Source organism: Tauraco erythrolophus, chromosome 21 (genome assembly GCF_009769465.1).
Source record: "Tauraco erythrolophus isolate bTauEry1 chromosome 21, bTauEry1.pri, whole genome shotgun sequence".
NCBI classification, from domain to species: domain Eukaryota; kingdom Metazoa; phylum Chordata; class Aves; order Musophagiformes; family Musophagidae; genus Tauraco; species Tauraco erythrolophus.
This window is the reverse complement of record NC_141485.1, coordinates 1,502,798-1,526,486: the sequence shown is the minus strand read 5'-3', so window position 1 is coordinate 1,526,486 and position 23,689 is coordinate 1,502,798. Positions and strand designations below refer to the sequence as shown.

The following is a 23,689-nucleotide window of genomic DNA, read 5'->3' as shown; positions in this document are numbered from 1 at the left end:
TCACAGGCAGCTTCTGGAAAGCCTTGTCTGCCAGCTGCTCCGGGCGCCGGCGGCGGGGAGGGCCGTTCTGCCCGCAGCCATGCCAGCCGGCGCGGCGCAGCACACTGCCAGCCGCCGGGACGACAGCTCTGTGGGAGGGGACCAAAACCACGAGACTGCCCCAAAATTCCATGTTTACCTCTGGTTAAAATAAAATCACGCTGCACCCGGCTGGCACGTGGCTCTTTTGGCAGCAGCACCGGCCCCGACCGCTGCCTTCTCTCCCCAGCGCCGGATGGGCGACCCGCGCCGCGGCCGGAGGGACCCGGCCAGAACCACGACCCAAGTTCAGCACGGGCAAAGTTTGCCATGGGTCCCACGGCACCACAGCGGGTCCAGCTCCACGGGTCAGGTCCAGGCTGCCCTAAATACACTTCATCCTCCCCTTGTCATACCTACCTGTGACCAGTGGCCTTTTTAACACATTTCTCCTCCTTTGTTTTTCATTCTTTACTCCATCGGCCCCCGTGTTTACAGCTCACTACACCACAAATCCTTATTTCATGTCACCCACTGGCCCAAGCTGTCCCCGCTCACTGTTTCTCCCAGACAAGTTAATAAGATGGAAGGCTCCCCGGGGGCCTCGAGCCAGCGAACATTATCACTTGGAAGCAAGGCAGAAATACTGACACATCGGAAATGACTTCAAGCCTATTAATTACCCTTTCTTCTCTGGCAGATCTTTGAGAGAGAGCTTGACAAATTGAAAGGCAGGAGAGATCATCCTTCCCTGCCCCAGGAAAAGCCCCCACCCACATCAACAAAAGCAAAACATCATCTCCCTCCCAAAAAAAAACCCTTCTTTGTTTTGTTATCAATTAATTCATCAAAACTCAGCTGAAACAGAGGCTGCCTGTTAGTGATGGACCTGCCCTTTCTCTTTGCGCTCCCGTGTCCGTGGGATGGAGGAGGCGATGCCGACCGCAGCCCCGCGCAGCCGCAGAGGCTCTGACGGGGACGGCGCTGGCCGGGGACCCCGCGGTCCCTCCGGCACCGCTCTCCCACCCATCGGAGGACACGGAAAATCAGCTGCTGCTGCCCCGGGAGAGTGGGTCTTAGTGTGGAGGTTCCCATCGCTGAACGTCGATAATCTTCATTAATATGCTCAAACCTGGTACCCCAGATGCACTTCGAAACCTTCAACACCTCTCAGCCCATTCTTCCCCTCCCTCAAAATGTATTTTAAAATCCTTGCTGGCAGAATTGATCCTAATTATTATAAGCATTAGATATTAAATGCATTCCTACATGCAACGTGGCTTCAACTACGGGCTTTCAGCAAAGTCTATTGTATAAATAAATGACTGGATTCCTTATTCAAGAGCTTCAGATTTGACAGTATTAATTTTGATGCAAAGTAGCCACGCAAGTCTAGATAAAGTCACTACCATCCACTACAGCTTTATTTTTAAGGTGATTTTCATAATTTCTGGTTTAAAAAAAAAAACCCCTACAAAAATAACTTGAGCGAAAATCTTCAAGCCATTACCTAGAAAACTATCATTAAATCATTTGTTCGCTCTTTATTAGTATCCTGGTAATTAAAGAGCATCATATTTCAAAAATATATCTTCAACAGCACTTATCAAAACCCATCCCTGCAGCCTATCAATTAGTATTACAATAACCTCGCTCCCTTGTTGCCTTCGCTATTAGCATTTTGATGGAATGTCTGTTGAAAAGTGACTGGTAACAGAAGATTGTGTTCAGAAAGGAACGTTTCTTTATTCGCTTTCATTGAAGCTTGTCTAGTCGTCTCCAGTTCCTACTCAAAAGAGACAAGACAGTTCCAAAAGCAGTAATTTTGATGCAGGATTATTTTTTTTTTTTTTTTTCTCCTCTGCGAGGTGAGGCAGATTGGCTTAGGCTGGACACAAATGCTATTAAATCACTTGACAGCAGATTTGGGGCTGCTGTTGGCTCTGACCTAAACACACCCGAACAGGCACAAACTCCCGGAGAGGAGCCACGGCCGTAACAGCCGATAAACGTGTCCCCAGTAAGTGGGAAAACCACAGGTCTCTGCAAATGACCTTTTGAGAGATTAAATAATAATAATAATTAATAATGCATGAACTACTCAGGGAAGTTTTTGCCTATGTTTATCACTAATAGTATTGATCGTAAAAGGCAGCAATTTATTTGCTAACCCCTTGCACTGCGGGAAGGTATCACTGCGACGCGGAGAGAGTTCCGCTCGCCGGCCGTAATAAAGCCTCTAACGAAGGACAGGTCTGGAACTAACATCGTTACGGAGGGGAAACGGATGCACTCGGCGAGTACCATGAATTATAAAGACAGGAGTTCATTAAATCTGCTATATTACAATAAAAATGACCTGCCACGTCAGACAGTTCTATTTACTGATATTCCCACTGCTGATGCCTCCCCCTGATAAATCCCATCCAGCAGCACAACCCACCGTTAGCCAAAACCATTGCCATTACTTGGATGTGCTGGAAACTCACAAGCAACATTGGGTCACCCTACAAAAACACCACGATGCCACAGTTTGCCTTTACGGCTTTGTGGGGACAACAAACTGACCCCACCACCGAGACCCCCTCCTGCCTCTCCGCCGAGGTGCTCCCTCCGCTCCCAGCATGGCCATGGCAGTCAATTAGGCTAATCAGCCATATAGCAGGGAGGAAAGAGGGGGGAACATTCAGCCACTGTTGGCATCGTGAGGATGGGGCTGGTACCAACCTCTGCTAAAACATCCGCCCCGGCAAACGTGCCGGCGCAGCGGGGTGCTGGGGTCCTGCCGCAGCCGGGGGGGTCACAGACAACGGCGGGGCTGGGAGAGGAGGGAAGACCCCAGCTGCAGAAGGCAGAGGCTGGTCCTGACCCTGATGTGCTTCCTCCTCTTCCTCAGCCTCCTCCATCCCAGTCCCGCTCCGGCGCTCCTCACGCTGCTGGGGAAGGATTTTCCGGAGCCGCTCGCCGCCGCCGCCGCAGCTCCCGGCCCCGCTGGCAGGCGGCCAGGAGCGCGTTACGGCGGCAGGTAGCAATTTCATTTCTAAAATGCTCTTATCAAAGATTTAAGGTGAACGATAAGAAGAGCGTACTAAATCACCATAAAGGAAACACGGTACGAGCACAGTAGTTTACAAATCAAAACAGTTATCGAAATGAGAAGGTGTGGATACAAAACCAAACGGAGGCAGCGCTGGGGAGGGGAGGGAGCACCCCAGGATCAGGAGACACTGACCACATTTCAGGTTTTCTTGGCGAGTCTCAAACCTGCGAGGAGCGGGAGCAGCGACGCTTTCACCGTCGTTTGAAAAGAGAAATAAAATGCCAGGTACAGTCATACGTGAGCACGTACGCACACAGCCAGCCACAAACACGCTTATTTCTACGCCTTTTCATATAGATAGATCTATAAATATAGATACATATTTTTCATACCATTACCCACGGCTGTCGGGTGCTTTTATCGAAGTCATCTGACCTCGAAAGCATCTGTTGTTAATACCACTGTTTTATTATTTATCAAATCCATTTCTTCCCAGAATGACTAATTTCATACCCACAGCTGCTCCCATCTTCCCTCCGCAGCTGCTCCTTCCCCGAGCAGCCGGGCAGGTTCGCAGCCCACTGCTGCCTCCCCCCACCTCCCCGAGCCCCGGGCCGGGGGCAGAACCAGCACCGTGTGCTCCTGCCCCGCCAGGGACAACGCCAGCTGAAGCCAAACGGCCACCAGCAAACCTGTGCGGCATCGCCGGGGCTGCGAGGGGGGAACGGGCTGCTGATCTGCAAGAAAACAAACCCCACATTTTCGTAATCTGATTTTTTTTGTTGTTTTTTTCCGCAATTGCAGGGAACTTAAAACATTTAAACGTTTTTACGTTGTGCCCGCAGGACGGAGCTCGCCAGCAGCGCGCCCTCCGCTCCAGCGCCAGGCTGGCATCGAGAGCAGAGGTGGACGGAGGGACACGGGCTTGCAGAAACAAAAATCAGCAAAAGCCAAACCCATCGCCGATACCTCGGAGTGATTTTAGCTCATCCGAACTTCCTGTGGGCTGATGGGGGAATATTTGTTGCTACAATGATGCTTACAGCTCTCGCCAGGCTTCTCCCTGCGGATCCTGCCCTAATTCTGAGCGCGCTCCCAGTCTTCTTCCAACGCGGAGAGCTGATGAAGCTGTTAGCGCGGACAGGTGGTTTAAAATGGAGAATAATCTGTGAATTATTGCACTCGTTGAAGGGACTCTTTCTGGTCCAGAAAACACTCAATAAATTAAAAAGAAAAAAAAAAAAAAAAACGCAACCCAAATCCGCCGACCTGCAGTTTTCTGCAAGAAGCTATTTTTCAACTTACTTATTCTATCGAGTCCAGCAAAAAAAGTGCCAGATGTTCTTACTTCAGCTTATACATACAAAAAACGTACAGAATAAGCAAAATCACCCCTTGCCAGGACATATTAATCAACCTAATTAAAGAAATCTTCAGTCAAAACTTTATGTTTTGGGAAAACCGCTATGGAGTGCAGGTGAAGAGGGCACCGATGCGACACGGCGCAGACGCAGCACGAGCTCCGTGTGGCACGATTCCCCTGGAGTCACCGGGCACACGGGGCGTGCAGGGTGACTCCGGATCTCGAGATCTTTGGGGAAGTGAGTTCCAAGGGTCTCATTTGGAGGGAGGGAAGGAGAGGAAGATGAAATGGTGGAAGAATCGCTCTGTTTAGAGACGTTTTGTTCTGCCCTCGCTGCTGGAGAGTTACAGAAATCAACCCTCGTCCTTTCAGCCAAGAAGTGGGAAGGAGCCAGTAAGGAGGAGGGCAAAGCCGAGCCCTGGCACAGCCCAGGGATCAGTGCTGTCCTTTACCAACCAAACGGGAGCCCGACGCAGCACCAGCGCGGGTCAGGGCTCGCTGCCCCTCGCTCACGGCCATCTGCCCCCGGCTCATCAAAGCCAACGGCCACACGAGGATTTCCAGCACCAAACCACTTGCCCTTGCACCTCCTTTGTTCAATTCCCAGGGCAAGATCTCGGCTCTAACTGCAGTTCAGGGCTTCCAATTTTCTGTCTGTTTGGTGAAGAAGCCCCTAAAACGCGGGATACATGGATGCAGCCGAGCCTTCGGCAAGAGCTGCCGACGGCTGCAGGGCTCTGTGCAAGGGGTGGCAGCACCCAAACCCTCCACGGGTCTCAGGCCACCGCTCACAAACCACCACAGTGACAAGGGGCAGTGACACGGAGACATGGGGCAAGGACATGGCATCCCCACCAGCTGGAGGGGAGGGGAGCCAGATGCACCCTACACCTTGGACCAGCATCCCCCACCTGAATTACCAACACTTAAAAATAAACGCCCAGAAAACCAGACTCACAGCCAGGGATGGTGAGGATGGTGCAGCAGAGCCCGTCCAGGCAGGAGGCTCAGGGGGTACGAGCTTTCGCCACCAGTATTATCCATGTGACCCACGTTCCTGCTGAATCCCAAGGTTTTGGGGATAGGGGATGCGTTATCTGTTTGTTTAAACAGATCACCGGGAGGCTTTACGTACGGCAACGACCTTGTGAATTAAAGGTTTCAGCACCGCTCCAGCAGCACCCGGGCCCGGCCGCGAGCGGCAGCGCACGGAGGGGGCTCGCTCCGAGGTCTGCACCGGGCGCAGGGAGACAAACCAGCCCCTTGTCTGGGAACGTCCTCCTCGACTTCAGTAAAAGTGCTCTAAAAGCTTTATTGCCAAACCCAGCAGATATAAAGCCCAGATACCACAAAAAAAAAAAAAAAAAAAAAGCCACCCCTCCAATGCCTATTTGAGAGGAGTCACCCAGTCCGCGTTCTGCGATCCACTGGGACAAGAAAACACCCCAGGAGGGAGCGAAGGCTGTGCTGTGGGTCTCAATACTCTCCCATCACATTTTTGGGCACGAGCCGGCTGCGAGTAGCTGCCTGTTTTCTCAAGGTCACCACACTGATTTTAATTCAGCTCGTTGTATTAAGGCTGCCCGTCTATGTAAATGCTGCATTTTGCTCCCCTCCTGTTTCTGGCCTTTCCTCAATTAACATTTCCAAATAGTCCCTCAAGACTCGAGGCACTACCTGCTCATCACTTCGCTCCTGCCTTCTGGGAAGGAACAGGGGGTTGGTTTCATCAGCTGAGCAGATTCATAAGCAACAATTTATGCTTATTCACGGCGTTTAGGGTTTCTTTCTGTCCACAGATCATCAGGATTTTTGCTAATTTCTCCGTCGCTCAGACTGGCGGCTCGGCAGTGACAATGAAGACGGCGCGGGACGGCGTATTGAAACGACCTCACTCTCCTCCCAACGCGGCTTCAGCTGGGGGGGTCACAGTGTGTAACAAGCACCCACCCCGGCAGAGCTCCCACATACTGACTCTCTGCAAGAGTAACAGAACTATGATCATAATTTAAAAAAAATTCTTAAATATTTGCACAATTCTTGCTTTACGTTTCCTGAAGAACCTTTCAGAGACGAGAAAGGCTCTACTGATTTACCGTGCACTCTCCAGTACGACTGTAGTCCAACTGCGTTAAGTTACTGATACTGTTCAGTACTCAGTGAACTGGAAGATTTTTCTTTTTAAGACAGCGACCGTTAACCACAGCTCTCCAGGAGGGAAACATCCCGTTTTCTGCTCGCGGTCCTGCCTGCGCCCGGCCCCAGGCACTGCGCAGATACCTCCCGTGAGACCAACACCGCCATCTCCCAGCTTTCTGCATCTCTGCTTTCCCATCCGAGGCATCTGGATATCAGCCTCCAGCAATCCGCAAACCCATCATTTATTACATCCCGGTCATTTCAGAAACCTTAACTGTTATTTGAAAAGCTATTTAATATCTTCTGTACACAGGTGCCACAGAAAACGCTAAATTTCCTCCTGCACACCTCTTTCTTCCGGCAGATTTTATGCTCTGGCTGTGACTCTCCCTTCCTGCTGTCGTTTCCACCCTGGGAACGGGAGCAGGATGTTCCCTCCTGCGTCTGGTAGTGCCCGACACCCGCTTTGCCGAGCTGCCCGTGACCTGGCGCTGGCCAAGGGGGATGAGTGCCCTCCCCTCCGTGGGAGAGGGTGCGGAGGGAGAGCACCCAGGACACAGCGCTTCAGTCCATGTCTCCTCCTGTTACTACCTGTATCAAGGCTAATGGGAAGGAGGTGGGATGAATTAAGAAGGTCAGAACGGTCTGGCTGGGCAGCGCTCTCCCTCTGCGGAGGAGAACCTGATAATTTGTTTATAGACCTCAGCTATGAAGACAAGATACAAATGAGTTTTACAAACCTACTGTCCTTTACGATACACTTTTAAGTTGATATTCTCCTTAAAGTCTGATTGTGTAACAGGAGACTTCCAAACTAACTGCTGGGCTGTGTTTGCAGCCTTTACTGGAGTTGGTGGGATTTTTTTTTTTTTTCCTTAGTATTATCGCATCTGTTTGTTAAACGAGACAATAAAAATGTCAGGCCACCTCCCAGGTGCTGCTGGTGAGGCAAGGCGAGCTGCTACTTTAGAGAAAGCATCTGCACACATCTATTCCTTCGGTGCATCCCAGCCAGGGCAGCTGTTTGTTCTTTCTCCTCCTCTGGATGCAATTTTCATTACTGGTATAAAATTAAGCAATAAGGTATGACAGACAGTACGTAGCCGGGCAATTATTCCAAGCCTCAGGTGGTGTTATCCAGCACGGGGCTGGGGGCAGAATGACTGTAACCACCCGAGACGTTCAATAATCGCCTTGAAAAGCGTGGCCAGGAGCCTGATTTGCTATTCTGAAACAGAGTCCACTGGGACACAGGGCTCACACTGGCCTGAATGCATTTATTTTTACACTTTATGTAAGGTGCCCTGATGCAGCAGCAATAGGCGCTGGCCAGGAAATTAAAAGACATGGGAGATGGATCCAAGAACTGGCAGCTTTTCCTCTTCGTTTTGTGTTTATTAACACCCAGGCAGGCAGCAGCGCCACGGCTGTCGAGCTCGGGGCCACCGGCACGCGGCCCGTGAAAGCCACCGCCCCGGCAGTGGTGGTCACCCCAGCCTGGGGAGGAGAACGCTCGTGGATGCCAAATGGGAACCTGGTGGGATGTGCCCACCTGCCCTCGAGCGTGGGGCCGAGACCAGGAGCCCCCTCCCCGTGCTCCATCCTGGGAGCCGCAGCCATCCCAGCTCCTGCCTCGGGTCCGCCCGCGAGGGAGGTGAGCTCACGGCACGAGGCAGAGACGTGAACGTCGCTCTTCAGCATCGCCGCCGTTCGTGTGCTTTCTGACATGAATATTTATGAGTGAGGATGTAATATTAAAACCACACACATATAAAATATTAATAGGGCACGTGTCACAGCTGCAATCTAAACAGAAGGTATGAGTGACGGGATTATCGCTCAGCCATCACCACTTCCACTGATAGGTCTGTAAATGGTAAATAATATTAACTAATGAATCTTCACAGCCTTCGTGGGAAGTTTTGAAGCAAATATTTGCTTTAAAAACACTCTAACCCCCCCCGTCTCAGTGCTCCTCCCTCCGATCCTCTGTACCTTTGGCAGGAGAGGAACACCCCGTGGCTCCACGCACCAAGGTCTCTCTCCGTGTTGCAAACCCCGGGTCCCTGGGACGAATTTTGGGTCCCTGGGATGAATTTTGGGTCCCTGGGATGAATTCCACTGGCGAGGAAGCGAGGCTGAGCCGAGCGAGCGCTTCCCTCAAAACAACTGCGCTCTCCGGAGCCCCATTTCCGAAGCGATACAGCCAACAAGGGAATAAAAGCCCGGCTCCTCTGGGAAAGCAGTAACAATAATATCGCCTCCACTTAGAGCTTATGTCACACTTTTCATCCAAAGCCCTTAAAGCACTTTATGCTCTGAAAAAACACACCACCACCGTGTTAGTGGATGCTTTTCCGAAATGCTGCCGGTCAAACCTGCCCAAACAGCAGCTCTCCCTTTGGCCCCGTCCTTCTAAAAGCAAAACTACGTGAGAAGGTGGAAGGTTCCTCCGAGCTGTCCTCAAAACGCACGGTGCTACCGCCAGGCTGCTGCCAAGAAAAGCTATGCTGAAAAGGACCAAATTAGGCAATTATTTCTATATATTTTAAATACTCTCCACTCAAAACTGCCTGGGGATGTATTTTTAAATGCACATGACCTTGCCTTACTTGAGGGAGACGGCGATAAACAAATAATTGCAGTGACTCTTAATTATATTTATATCTCAGCTATAAAAACGTCAATTATAACTTCAGAGGTCAACTACAAAACTGAGGTTTTGGCAGCCGGACAGAACACAAAAGGCTATTTTTCTCCTAAGAAAAGCATCATCCTTCGCCGAGGCACAGATGATATCTCACTAACAACATCCCTCCTGTCTCTTCCAATAAATATAACCATTATGCCAACCGCTTCCACCTGGACAATTACTTTTATGCACTGAAATCTGCTAGATGGGGACGGTGCAAACACAAGCGCGACCCTCACGTTCCTCCTTGGGAGCGGAGAACGCGGGAAGGACACGGCAGACCGCGGGCTCCGGCGTGCCGTCCCGGTGCAACAACGTGCACAGGCACGGACCTTTCGGTCTGAATCCTGCCGTTTTAGACCAAACCCCTGACCTCTCCTCCCATGGCCACGCCAGTCTCCCCGCTAAGGTGCTGGGATGCCATGCGAGGGGCCAGCAGCCCCAGCACCGGGGGCTTGGCATCGCCTGGTCGGAGAGCACCCCGGGGAGCTGCCGGCCCAGCCCAGCTCCGCACGCGGAGCCAAAGGGATGCTCACCTGCCATCCGGCCCCGCTCACTCGCCATCCAGTCCCTGACACGCACCCAGAGGTGTCACCCAGCCCAGCCCCTGCCCGACCACCCTCACCCTCTCCTCGCGGGCACGGGAAGCAACGGGGAGGTTTGCAACAAGTGCAAAGATCCAACTCGTTCTCAAGCTCCGCCGCGATCAACGCGTGTCTTTTGGAGATGTTTTAACCCCTAACACGTAGGATATCGTTTGCATCACGCAGACAGCCTGCCTTTCTTTAATTTTGTTTAGTTTTAAGATTAAAGAAGGCCAAATCACATGCTGTCACTTCCCTCCTCTCTCCCCTGCCATTCCCAATCGTGCGAGAGACTTAATTGATATGAAAATAACCCTGGGGGCTGTATGGCTTTGAAAAACATATAGCATTAAATTCAATACCAGCAATTACAGCTGGGGGGATTCAATCACTCAACATCTTTATTTGTCTTTTTCCAAGTTCGAGACACGGGGCTGACGCGCCGCACGCCGTGGACAGCTGCTGGAGCAGCCGATGGCTACAGGCACGCATGGAACGAGCGCACGTGGTGGGCAGGATCTACGGCTGCGATCAAGAGCATCCCACCACCATAACTAACCAATACGCCACCACCTCGACTCATCTCTACCCTCATCTCTACGCAGAAAGAACAAGGAGCTGCCCTTTATCAGGAGACGCTCCACTCCACTGCATTTTCCTTTCCACAAAGCGTACGCGGATTGGGAAGGGCTGAGCACGCTCCTGCACACCTCAAACCCTTTCTTCCCCCTCCTCCGGAGCAGCCCGCCCAGCTTTGCTGGATATGACAAAGAGGGTCCCACCGCCGGGGCGTGGGGATGGCCCAGCACGGGCACACGGGCACAGCCGCCCCATCCAGCTCCGGCTGTCGGACGCGCTCGGCACAAATTGGTTTGCTCTCTGGAGCGCCCGTCCGTAATGAAGCTGGAAGGACATCCTCATCCTGCCAGGCTCCCTCCAGCCCCAAAGATCAATAACTAATGCTGAACTCCAGATTTTATCTGCACTTTGCAAGGGTAACAAAATAACACCACCCTCTTTTTTTTCCTTTCCAATTACTAAATCCTTTCAAGACTGACCCAGTAATTTTCAGCTCTACGAAATTTTAGGGAGTGATGAAAGTCATCTTCCAGAGTGCGTGGAGAACTTCTGTGCGGGGTTTTGCTCACTGTACACAAGTGCAAAAGTACAGTACAGGGGACAGAAACAGAGGATTACCAATGCTTTCTTTCTAAAAAGAAATGGCATCTTAACGAAGTTGACTCAGAGACATTTGCCATCTCAGTGCTCGTTCATTGCGTGCCCACTGTCACAACTAAGTGGCCAAGCTGGACACAGAACCCTCGCAAGAAGACACGGCACCCCAGTGAAGCTAGGGAGTATTCCACCTACAACACTCCAAAAATTAACCACTCCTTCAATTAAATACTCACAGACTTTGTAGCCTGCCATTAATATGGCTACACAGATAGGCATGAAATGCCATAACTCTGACTCTCGTTTTCCTTAGAGAACATCCAGGAATAGCTGGACGTTAAAAAAGAAGAAGAAGAGAAAAAAAAAGACATCAGCAGAGGCAACAACGTGGTTAGCTCGATGACATTTTTAGTGTTATAAAAGTTATGCGCTCCATTGGCAAGGCATTGAGTTTCACTTTGGGTGGGGTTCTCAAGCCTTCCCAAGGCATTAATAAAACTGTTCAGTGATGAGCAGTTTTGAAAATCCCTCTTACTACGGCTGGTTAAATCTGTGCATTTCCAGTAACTCATCAGCGTTGGTCCGGCGCCGGGCGTGCAGGCGAGTCACACGCTACCAGGATACGCGCACACGAGCAACGCACACGTGCCAGAATTATGTCAACAAATATTCTCAATTTGCTTGCAAGGAAATTCATCTCGCCTTCCAGCAGTGGGGAGTGAATTTTAATACTTCTCCTCTCCCTTGCCTACGTTGATTATTCCAGGCATCGACTAACTACAGCAAACCACAACGGGTATTTTATCTGCCATTTCTCTTTCCCGTCGCTAATTTGACGATACAGATTGCAACCCACAAGTGGTTTTAAGAATTGCCATTAACGCTGTTGCTGCACGCTACTGCATTTTAAACATGTTGCCAACACAATCAGAATGTCACAATTTGTAAAAACTGGGCTGATTTTATAAACGATCGATGCGGCAGGACTCGCTCCATCCCAGCAGCTGCTGGCCAGTTTATTAGCCTGATTAGCGGCAGCTACCTGGCCAGAGAAGGGAAAAATGTCTGAACAGACTGGATAAACTCAAGCATGAAGATGAAGATGACTCTGCCCTGCCTTTAACACTTGTTTCTTCCTTCCACCAGTACTTGGCAGAGGTAAAGACCCGGCACTCAGACTTTCATGCCTCCCTGGCAGCCGCTGCCCCCGCAGCAGCACGGCCCCCCTGGCACCAGCCGGGCTTCACCCGCTCACAGGAATTTTGGCTAATCCTGGCAAATAAGCAGCATTGTCCTTCACCCAGCAAAAGGGTAAAGACTGTTCCCCGGGAAACTGCCTCTCAAACAGAGCAAAACCCGGGTGCCAGAGAACTCCCTCGTTTGCCAGGAGCGGGGAGGGGGGCTCCAGCCCTCCCCGATCCTAGATGGCACAAGCAGGCGGGTGCCGGGTCCAGTGCCGGAAGCTGGTGGAGCACACGGGTGGGTAACATCACCTCCACCCAACGGCATGTGGAGTCCACCGTTGGGCCTTTTGCACTCTTAGTTCCTCCCCCCTCAGATCCATCCAGGAGCTCACACAAGGATGATAACGCAAAGAGAAACGTTATGGCTTGCACGTAAGAAAAACAGGCTACAAAAAAAATTAACCAATGAAATAAATTCACAGAATTCCTGGGGGAAAAAAGGAAGACCTGCTGCCTCTCGTCCTCAACACGCGTCGTGGGCAAAAAGCCCTTTGTGGGGAAAAACAAAAGGTTTCATGGCAGCAAAGGTGCCCCCGACACCTGCAGCGCTCGGCTGCTGCAGCTACGGACTGTCCCCCAGATAAGCCAGAGGAAAGATGCTTCTGAAGGAGGAATCCATCCTCTGGGGCTTATCACTCAGGTCCACTCCTGAGCGCAGGGACCCCGGCGCGCCGCTCCCCCTTCCCCTGCGAGCGGAGCAACGCCGCAGCGGAGCCGTCGGCGCAGAGCTCAGCGCCAGCACAGGCACCGGCGCTTCCCGCGCCCTCGGGAAGCGCTTACGGCAGCGCGGCGCCAGCGGCGGGGACAGAGCAGGGATCACCTTGAGGGACGCGGGGAAGAGACGCGCGTCGTGCTTGCAGGAAGCAAAGGAAGGACCAACACATCACTGCTGTTCTCCCTGTCCCCGCGGGGTGCCCTGCCTGCCAGCCCACCGCTGGGTTCAGTGGGCAGGAACGGAGCTCGCTGCAGGCGCAGTTGAGAGCCTCAGCGGGAACAAAACTCTGGGATTTGGGACATTTCAGCAAAAGGAGGCTTTGTGCCCCCGTCTCTGGAGCAGAGCCCTTCTCAGGGGACGCAGCAGCTCCTGGGACCACAGCAGCTCCTGGGACCGCCAGCCCTGCCGATGGGCTGCACTGGTGCTGCAGGACAGGCTGATGGCCCCTGGGACGAGGTGTCTGTGTGGATCCCCCCGTGCCTCCTGTGCCTTTGGAGATGGACATGCGGTCCTGCTCCGCGGGGTGGCAGAGGCAGAGACAAGAAAGGGCATGTCGGGGACTCCAAACAGGGCTGCAAAAGCCTCAAAAGGAAACGGCACAGAGATGGACACCAGGACGCGCTGCCAGCCTCTCCGACACGCACCGCATAAACTTGCCGGGTTAAGAAATAATTTAAGAGAAGAAACCAAACAAACAGGAGCAGGCAGAGGTCTCGCTGAAGCACGTTCACAGGGGCCAAATCCGCTGGGTCCGTGCTTCGCTGGCACCAGAGCCCCTCGGTGCCCCCTGAACCCAGCTGCACAAAACCACCACAGAAAGCAGCTCACAAATCCAACACACGCCACGCCAAGATCCTGAATGCAGAAGGGTATTTATGGCCTGTTTAAGGGTGGTTGCAAAGAGAAGGGTGGAAAATTCCCTGCGTATAAAAGGAAGTTGTCAGGAGCTGAACTTTCCAAACTATGTAAGTTTTGAACACTTGGTTACCGTTACAAAACTGATGGGCACTGGCCGTTCACGTGCCTCCCCCGGCTCTGGAGAGCTTATCTTGCCAAGCGAGTCTTTTGCTCGCTGCTGCTGAATTTTTCCAGGGCACTACGATCCCCGAGTTCAGCGAGGGATCGGAGCCTGGAGGGAGGGAATGCTCTGCCGGGGGTTCGCCTGACGCATGCAGCCAGCCGCACGCACCGAGTCGCTCGTTAAGGCAAACGTGGCAGCAGTGAGTAACTCGGTGCTGGGAGGTCGGGTCTTCCAACCCTGCCATGGAGATGATGACGGGGTGGCAGCGGCCGGGCACTCCGGGCTGCTCCCCTCTCCCGTTCCCGGGGCTCCCGTCGCTGCCGGACGCAGGCTCGTGCACATCTGCTCCCTAAACACACGGGCTGCACACGCCGTGCGTCGGGCAGCTGCCGCCTTCGCGGCTGCCACGATAACCATATTGATCAAGCGAGAGAAAACTGAAGTGGCCGGAGGGCGACGGGCAAGCGACAAACCTCGGGGCTCCGCGGGGGCACAAGCCACAAGCTGTGCTGGCCCTTCCTGCGCTGACCCCGAACACACGTCGTGTTACAGCAGGGGCAGCGGTGGCACAACATTGATCTCATTCGGGGAGGAGGGAAGGGGGTGTGAGAGCTGTGCCCCAGGCAGCTGCTGGTGCCACTGTCAGTGCCCAGGTACGTTTTACCCCCGCAGGCTGCTCCCTGCCTGGAGCATGGTGTCTCTGCTACAGCGATAACGTGAACCACTCGCCGAGAGACAGAGGACCATCACTCATTTCCAGTGAAAGGAACGGCCAGAACATTGAAAATAATCCCCAGCTCATTTTCACAGAACTGTACAAGCAATGATGAAACCTTGTCTGTCTTGTGAAATATGTGCAGGGAAATTCCTCTTCTGGAGAACCGCTTACTCTGAGCTACCATCACTGCAGGATGAGCAACCCTCAGCTTTCCAACTCCAGCAGGCTTGAAACCCCAGCTGAGGGGTTTAGAACCTTAATTTCGTGGTGTCTCATCTTAAATGGCCTGATGCCCAACTTAGTCTAACGCCAGTCACCGTGGTACAAACCCTCTGCTGCCCATACCACACGCAGCTCCCTGGGCTTTACAGGGACACCACGGAGCCTGACAGTGGTCTTCCCAAAGGTAAGTCATTGGACTGACCACCAAAGTCATCCCTAATAAGAAAAATCCACGTGACATGTAGCATGACATGCTGAACAGCCCCTCTTCTGCAACAGCTGCAGGACAGAGCTGTCGCACACGGGAACGGCTCTGCTGATGCAGCACCGCTGGATTTAGCCACTGGGTCATCGTGTTGGTTTGTGGCTGTGCTCACCATGCAGAAGCTGTCACAAAAGGTGATGTCTGAGCTCCCGGTCTCTCTTACCTCTATGCCTGTTGGTCGTCTTGTCGAACATGAGCATGGCGTCCTCCACCTGCAAGACAGAAGAGGGGAGACGCGTGCTTTAACACAGCGGCTGCACCGTTCGCAAACACAACAGACAAGCTGGGAAGAGGAGACAAAGGCAGGAGCAGCCTCAGCTCGGGCACGAACGATGCGTCAGGTCTCCTTGCTTTTGCTCAGAGTCAGCTCTTCCTTTTGGAAATCTGCTGCTTTCAACCCCCGTCCTGGCTGACATCTGATCCTAGAGCAGAAAAGCGAACGTTAAAAAGTTTGGTTGCCCCAAAAAGTCAAGTATCTAAGGAGCTCTTCCACCTCTCATCGCTCCCTGGCTGTGCCTCATCTCAGCCTTTTTCCCTTTTGTAGGGAGATAAGGAAGGGCCAAGAGAGGAATCGTGGATGCAAATCAAGCCCATGATCTCTCCAAATTAGAGTCACTGTCCCGGCAGAGAATTAGGAGGTTTCAAGAAGTACGGGCAGGGTCAAATCTGGTCAGCCAAGAAAGGTATTCAGAGGTTTTCAAAAGGCCTTTTGAAAAGCTAGAGGAAAGAGGGGAGAGGGAGGAGGGAGAAAAGTTTAATTCGCATCAGGCTTGGCACTTCCACTTCAGAAGAGAGATGACTGATGAAACGTACTGAAGTGCAACCAAATTGCTTTCAACTTTCATTACTATTTGCATGATTTATTCCACCTCCCTTTAATCTGTGCAACCACACCTAAAATTTTACACTTATTTTAGAGGGATGTTGTGCTGGGGTTTATTTTCCAGCATCGTCACATCTTGAAGTGCTGCTCAGAGGCTGCAGGAGCTGGGGCAGGTCGGTCCTGCACGCCGCAGGACACGTCCTGGGCAATCATTCTGAAAAGAATTGGCAGATTTGCTATTCCCGTTGTAAACTAAAGGCTGATGAAAATCTCCATCACGGCTAAATTGCAGGAAGGGAGAAGATCTTTAAAGAAAAAGTTTTATTCTTTAAAGGACTCCGGTGCTTGCCTGTGGGGGTGGGTTTGGGGTTTTTTGTTAGTTTCTTTGGAGTTTTTTTTCCCCCAGTAATTTGTATGACACTTCCCTGTTCTCATATTCTGGCTCTCTACAAATCATTTATTTTAGGTAAGTGACCTAGAACGCAGCTACGCGCTCTCTCCACCTTACGCAGCTCTACCTTTCACCCCCACCGCCCGTGCCCGCTTTGGGCTGACCCCTTCCCTTCTGCCAACGCGTCTGCACAGCAGATCAGGCCAGGGAACCTCTCTGGGTTAAAATGAACCACATTTTCTTTTCCAGGTTAGTTTTGAGTCAGATCAGTTTGCTGGCACAGCCAACGCTTGTGCTGACGCAGGGGACGCGCTGCTGCAGAGGAGCAGGACCTCATGGGAAGGTGGGACTGCTTTCGGCAGCTGTGCCAGCTTCTGCTGCCTTAACCTGATCCTGGAATTACAGCAGGATTTGAAAGCTCCCTCCTGGATAAAATTCACAGTTCAGGGAGTACAGTTTGACTGTAGTCCTCTTACGCAGGGCAGCACACATCCAGCCTACTTCTGTGCGGAATTACGACGTCTTGGCTGGGCAGAGACACGTTCTGCGAGGGTGGTAAAAACACAGCTTGAACCTCTCTTAACTACCAGACTGAAATGTGTTCCAGGATATAGTAAAAAAACACAGTGCAGCAAAACCTTACAGTAAGCCTAAGCTCATCTAAAAACCTGTCTTGGGTGTAACTCGTTCTCAGCTTTTCCAGTCCCAGTGGTTTGCAAGATGCGTTGGCAACGGCGTGAGACGGAGGAGAACAGCAGGCCTCCTTGATACCCACCCTGAGTGAGACCTAAAGATGCTGATGCACTGAAAAATCCAAACCACATTAACCAGAGGCCATCCGTCCTGCTGTCTTTCTTTACTCCAAGGAAGAAAACTTGCAAGTATGAGTAATATCAGAAGGCAGATAAGGCCAGAGCTCCCCTTCACCCTACCACCACCGCTTATCTCTGCTCCAGGGTTATGTTTGCACAGCAATCTTTATTTTTCAATCTCGGGAGGTCTTGGCCTCACTGGAACCAAAAATTACACGTCGCACCTAACGCTGTTTCTCAGAGCATCGCGGCTTCCTCCGCCTCGGTCCATGCCAGCGTACTGACCGCCCTTTCATCCCCATCCCAATCGCTGCTGCAGAAGTTCTAACAGGCAACTCTTCCAGAACAACCCTTCTGCCTCCAACCCCCTACCAGTGCCCTGTGACGTCCCAGATGTGGCACAGCACAGGTCCCACCAGCCCAGGGAGCTCCTGTCCCCCGACCCAGACGCTGTCGCCGCGCATGGACTCTCCTGGCTGGATTCACACGTTTCAAAATAACACCTCCTCCTGCAAGGACGCCACTGGGGACTTTGAAAAGGCTGCTTGTAATGCTGTTCGGGGGAGAAGAGACCTAAGATGAGGCACAACAGGCTCTAACCTCGCTTTGGCACGGCCACCTCTCAGCCCAAAGTCTCCCAGCAGGCTGCAGCCCGAGCTGCAGGTGCAAACCCCTCTTTTGGGCTCAGCTGTGGCCTGCAGCAGCAGCACCATGGGTCTGAACCTCTTGTGCAGCCTCGTCCTGCTCCTCCGAGTGCTCCATGCCAGCGAAGGGACAGGTCCTGGCAGGGGACCAGGCACTGGAGGGAGTGAGAGGGCTCTGGGTCCAGTTCATGGCCATACTGGGGATCTGCAGTTTTGGTTTCCTCTCCCACCTGCACAACGTGACACGTGTCTCACCCACCAGATACACGTCCTCCGGGCAACGCTTTGTGCCGCGTGTGCTAAGGCCCCGCTTCGCTGGAACGATCATCTTGGCAGAGATCTTTTTTATGCAAATAAACCCCTATTAACAGGAACTAATCCGGGAGATTTCCACTGCGCTGGCTGGGACCCTGAGGAGCTGGATACCCTGGAGGTGGGCACCCCATCCCCCCCGAGCAGCCGTACCTACTTCTGGGATCAGAACCTACGAAAGGGTCGGCCCCGTCGGTTCGGATCTGAAAACCTGCGCGGGGGGCAGCGGCCAGATGCGGGGCCAAGCAGGACTCCGAGAAAAAATAATCAGTGGGGTGTTCTTTAAGCCAGCTGGTGCCCTTTCAACAACGTCTAATTGGTTATCTTTTCTGTTTCCTAAGGTCAGAACATTTTATCTCCGTCTCTGCCCTTTCGGAGTTTACCCCACCCTGCGTTATTTTTGAGGGCAGCTATTGTAACAGAAGAAAAGCCTCTTTCCTCCATAGTCCGGTGACACAATGAGACTTCTTGAAACCTCCTGAATAGATAAAGTGCAACGGCAAAAGGAAAATTCTATTAACGCTTCGCAAATAAAACATCTAAGAGCTGGTTAGACAAGCAAGCGAAGAAAATCAATACGGAGAGGGCAGCGCGCTTAGAAAAACTTTTCGCCGGTTGCAAAAAGGTGGTGAGGGTACGGGAGGGAGGGGGAGAAAGAAACTTATTAATTCAGAAACCCCCTCAATGGTATGGAAATCTGGCAGAACAGCAAGAACTGAAACTAGAAGAATTTGAATATACAAAGGGCTGAATAGAATGAGAAAACCACACTGCCTCACACACACAGCCCGTTTCTCACGGTTCTTTGTGAGCCAAACACAAGCGGCTTGTTCAAGTTTTCATCAAGGAGAAATAAGGGACACAGTCAAGGTAACCGGCAGTAAACCCTGTAGTAAGCAAATTGATCCCTATTTCAGGGGAAGGAAAAAAAACCAACCAACCCGCAGATGAAACTCAAGTAGACTCGGGAGCTGTGGCTGTCCAAAAGTTAACCCTCTCCTCCAGCCTGCCGCTCCCTCGCCGCCCAGTATTTTCAAGATGCCTGAACAGTGCGTTTTCCAGGTCTCAGCTCCAACCCTGGAATAGCACCTCGCTTACAGAAGAGAGGAAAGTTTTCTCCAGGGTTAGGAACAGAACTGGAAGATGCCACAGCCACCCCCAAGACCTGGCTGGGGCGCACCCAGGACCCAGCACCCACCACGCGCCGTCAGCCGAACCCCGTTGGCAGCTTCGGTAGTGGCTGTCTGTGGTCCTCTGGGCACGGAAAGAACCAGGACAACGGCACAGAGTGAGGGGCTGAACGTCCCCAGGGGAGCCACTGCGCCGAGATCCCCGTCCCAGCCAGCACACCCAGACAGCACCAAGAATTCGGATGCGTTCCCAGTGCAGCACGGCTCGACAGGGAGGCTCAGAGCAGCTGATTAATCTGAACTAACTATGGGCATCAAACGAGAGTGTAACACAAAACAAACAGTCTTCGAAGTTAAGGTAAACAAAAAAAAAAAAAAGAAGAGACTTGCCAGATAATGCCAGTTACAAATGGGCACTTAAGCCCAACAGACGTCTCCTCTCTCCCAGCACACCCCATACATATATCCAATTTAGACCCAGTTTCTTACATAAAGCCCAACTAATGGGCTTTAGTTTATTTAACTTTTTTTTTTTCCCCCAATCCACTTGGGGCTCTGAGAAAAGGAAGAGCTACACCACTTCTTTAATCACTGCCTGGAAGGAGGAAAAGGGGAGAATAGGAGGAAAGAAAAAAACCTGGAGGAGCCAAAGGCTTTAATAATCCTAACAGTTCCCAGGGTTATTTAAAATATGCCCAACCAGTTCACAAAAGGCTCCACAGAGATAAATGTATTTGATTTTTTTCCGCTGTAATGGAGGCATACATTTAAAGCAACAAAACCAGGGTGACCTAAATAAAATGACTATTAATTGTACCCAAAAAGGCTCTGAATTTAATGCAACTGATCTTGCCCAGCACAAGAACACACAATATTCTCCAGTCTTTCTTCTTCAGGATTTTCACGGGGCATCCTGAGCAGCCAGGGCTGGTCAAACTGGCACCGCTCACACCGCAACGATGGGGCTGCGCCCCCCGCCCGGGCCCGCAGCCACTCGGCAAACTTCTGGAGGACGCTGCTCCAGACACGGGAGCTGAGATGACCAAACCAGGATGTTTTCTGGAAAGCTTCGTGCCTCGCCTGGCATTTCTACAGCCACGCGACGTCTGCACGGGGCGGCCAACCCAAGAGGTGGCCACGAACGTGCGGCTTGTGAAGCCAACGTGTATTCACAGGGAACACAGGACCAACGACAGCCACTGCTCCACGAACCCAAGTTCTTTTTTTTCCATTGGAATCAAGTTTGCTCCCTGACTAAAACCTCCACGGGGAAACTACCGACTTCCATGGCTCTGCAGACGGGCAGGCAGCACTCTTTATGCCTCACGCTCCTCCTCATCCAGCCCAGGGAAGTTTTTAAAAAAAAAACTGAGATTCCATCCAAACCCTGAGATTCCGACACATCCAGAGCCGGGGGGACGGGGAGTGCTGTTTGTTTCCAAGACTCCTGAGCAGATTTGGTGCTACGTTCTCCATCCCTTCAAGGTAAAGAAGAATTAGAGCAGATAAACGACGTAACGGGCTGTAATCGAACACCGCGGCGGTTCAGATTGGGTCCCAGGAGAAAAGAAATCCCAGACGGATGACACTGAGCTACACACAGCTGGGTCGTGTTTCTACCCCCTCCGATCCCCAACTTATCAACCTTACAGGTCTATCACTTCTCCTGCTCTCCCAAGAAAAGTGTGCTGGATATTCTGGTCTAATTCCTCAAATTATTTATACGCACTGCACAACTCCTCCGATATTTTGCCTTCTGAAGCAGAAAAACCTCTGAGCTGCTAGTAAACTGTCAGGTGCTATTATCTTAAACGTGCATGTGAAATCTAAGCGCCAGCAACGCGCTTCTGCAGATTTACAGCCGCCCCCCACGTAAATTAAGACAAATGCTCACCGCATGCCAGACAGGGAAAAAAAGGTTCCCCCACACCAGGCCTCTGGCTTTGATTACAATGGAATTAAACAAAGAAACAAATACTTGAACCTCTTGCCCCCTTTCTGTTGAGCATGTCCCCCCTGCTCCCACCACGGCTCCTCGCCCTGTCCGAAGGCACCCTTGGCACCCTGGCTGCGAGGCCGGGTCCCTCCCCAGCCCAACCAGCCCGACCACGGCGTCGGCAGCACCGTGTCCCAGCACGGCTGACCGCACCAGACCGCAGGCTCCCAGCCCAGAGCGTGGCCAGTCCCCGTCCCACCACCCCACCGCGCTCAAGGGCTCCAACCCTGCACTCACCATGATGGCTGCTCCCTTGGCCAACGCACCAGGGAGCAACCCGGGGAGCTCCGGGGCTGCGAGCACGAACCGCTACGACTTCCCTAGGGAGCCGCGGCTCCCGGCGGCGCGGTGAGGGATGTGCACCCTCTGCGGATCAGGCACAAGTTGTGCGGTGCTCCCCGGGGGGCTGGAGACCCACGGCGAGGTCCCTCGCTGAGCACTTCCCGGGGTTTCGCCCTGACGACTTCCCAACCGAGGGCTGACACATTATGCACCGTGATAACAATCAATGCCATACTGTGCAAGAACAAATTCCAGTGCTAGCAATTTTTCCCCCCAGCAGTCAAGTCTTTAAAAAGTCTTCTTCAGCAATTATAGCTAATAAAACTACAATTTTATTCAACACACACATATCATTGTAACTAATTTTGCTCCATCAGGGCTGAAATTAAAACAGTCATTCAATCACGTTAATCTCAGGGCTCGCTCACCAGCCGTGACATGGCAAAGAGCATCCCCAACGCTTGCCAAAAAGCACAGTGGCTACTCTTGGACTTCAAAACGCTCCTGCTAAAACCCAACACGTTACTCAATGCTTACTCTACCGAGGGGGATGTAAGAATGACTAATGCTCTCCAGAAAAAACAGCTTTCCACAGCAGGACAAATTAAAGACGACTCCATAGACGATTTCTCATTAGTTCCTTCTCTGGCATTAATAACATGAAGTATTGATGAAAGCAAGGCTCTCTGCCACGCTCAGATCAAGTTATAAACTACATGAGGACTCTCGGAGTTTTCCTTTGACCTGCTGTCTTGGCTGAGAACTTCCCTGGTTCCCACCAGATTCCCAGCACGCATTAGCTAACACCACCGACTGGGAAGACAAGGTTCTTGCAGAAAAAAACAAAATAACCCCAACCAACAAACGAACAACTCAGAAACATACAGACAGTTCTTTCTTCAGCGTCAGGGGCTGCTGTGCCACTACAGGCCTGGCAGCAAAGGCGGCAGTGAAAGCTGTAAGATGGTGTCACATCAGCTTGGGTTGGTAACGACCTCCACCCGCAGAGCGGTTGGCATCGCGCAAACTCCCAGGGACGCTCCTCCAGAAGGCACGATACACCTGTGCAGCCAGGACCACCACCAGAGACAGGCACTGACTCTGTCCCAGCCGAAACCAGGACAAGGGCACGTGTCCGTCTGCTGCGCTTTTACAGAGACAGAACTGCCTCCCTCCACCGGAGCAAAGCCTTGGGCCGGGTCCGATCTGCGCAATCAAGCCCTGCAGCCAGGTCTAATTGCCCAGAACAACTGATGCCCGCCAGCGCGCGGGCGGCTGTCCCCTGGGTCTCCTTAGCTTGATGGGAAAACAGGTTCCAGCGCTGCATTTCTGGAACAGAAGAGAGTCAGAGGAGCTGACACCGAGACCACGTCTCGGAGAGCTCGCAGGAGCCAGCGAGACATCCCCCATCCTCCTGCCCTGCTCCCAGGCCAGCAGCACTGCAGCTAATAAACATCCAGCTGCAGCTCTGTGCTCCGAGATCCCGATGGAGAAGGGTAGGGAGGTACACACGACCACCCTGCAGCAAGAACCTGAGGCTCGACTCCGCGGGGTCACTAGAGACACACACAAACCCCAAAAGACGGGCTAAGAACAACTTGCTGGATGCTGTGCTACCTACGCAGCCCTGCGTCGATGGAGATTTGCACCAACGAACTTAAAATTGCACCGCAGAAGGGCTGTGTTTTTGGCTGAGGACGGGCAGAGAGGTGGCACTGCCCAGTGCCCCAATGCTCACAGCCATGGTGGTCTCCGGGGACAGCTGCCAGTCCCAGAGTGCCACTGTTCAGGACCTCCTCCGTGCCTGAAATATCTCTGGATGGCAACAGGGATGACAAGTGCCATATAAATAAAGGAAGAGCTGCCACAATGATGCCTTTTTGCACCTCCCAGCGTGACGCACACACTGACCTGGCCACAACCGGCAGTGCCCGAGCACCACGGCACTCTGACGTTAATGATCCTCGGGACGCCGCGCCGCGGCAGGGACACCCCACCACCTCCACCACCGGACCACGAGACAAACGCATCTTTGCTGCAGCATCAAACCACCTGCAGCCGCGCAGGTCCCACGGCGGCGGCACCACCAGGAACGGCCGCAC

At 52.4% G+C, this 23,689-nt stretch overlaps 1 protein-coding gene across 6 annotated transcripts in view; it reads right to left on the bottom strand.

Moving 5' to 3' along the window:
* MSI2 (musashi RNA binding protein 2) overlaps positions 1 to 23,689 on the bottom strand; it is a 237,900-nt gene that overhangs the window by 77,133 nt on the left and 137,078 nt on the right. For all 6 annotated transcript variants that reach the window (XM_086624426.1, XM_086624428.1, XM_086624429.1 and 3 more), the window contains exon 7: positions 15,361 to 15,409. In XM_086624426.1, coding sequence (XP_086480552.1) covers positions 15,361 to 15,409 — 49 coding nt within the window. The remainder of the gene's footprint in view (positions 1 to 15,360; positions 15,410 to 23,689) is intronic.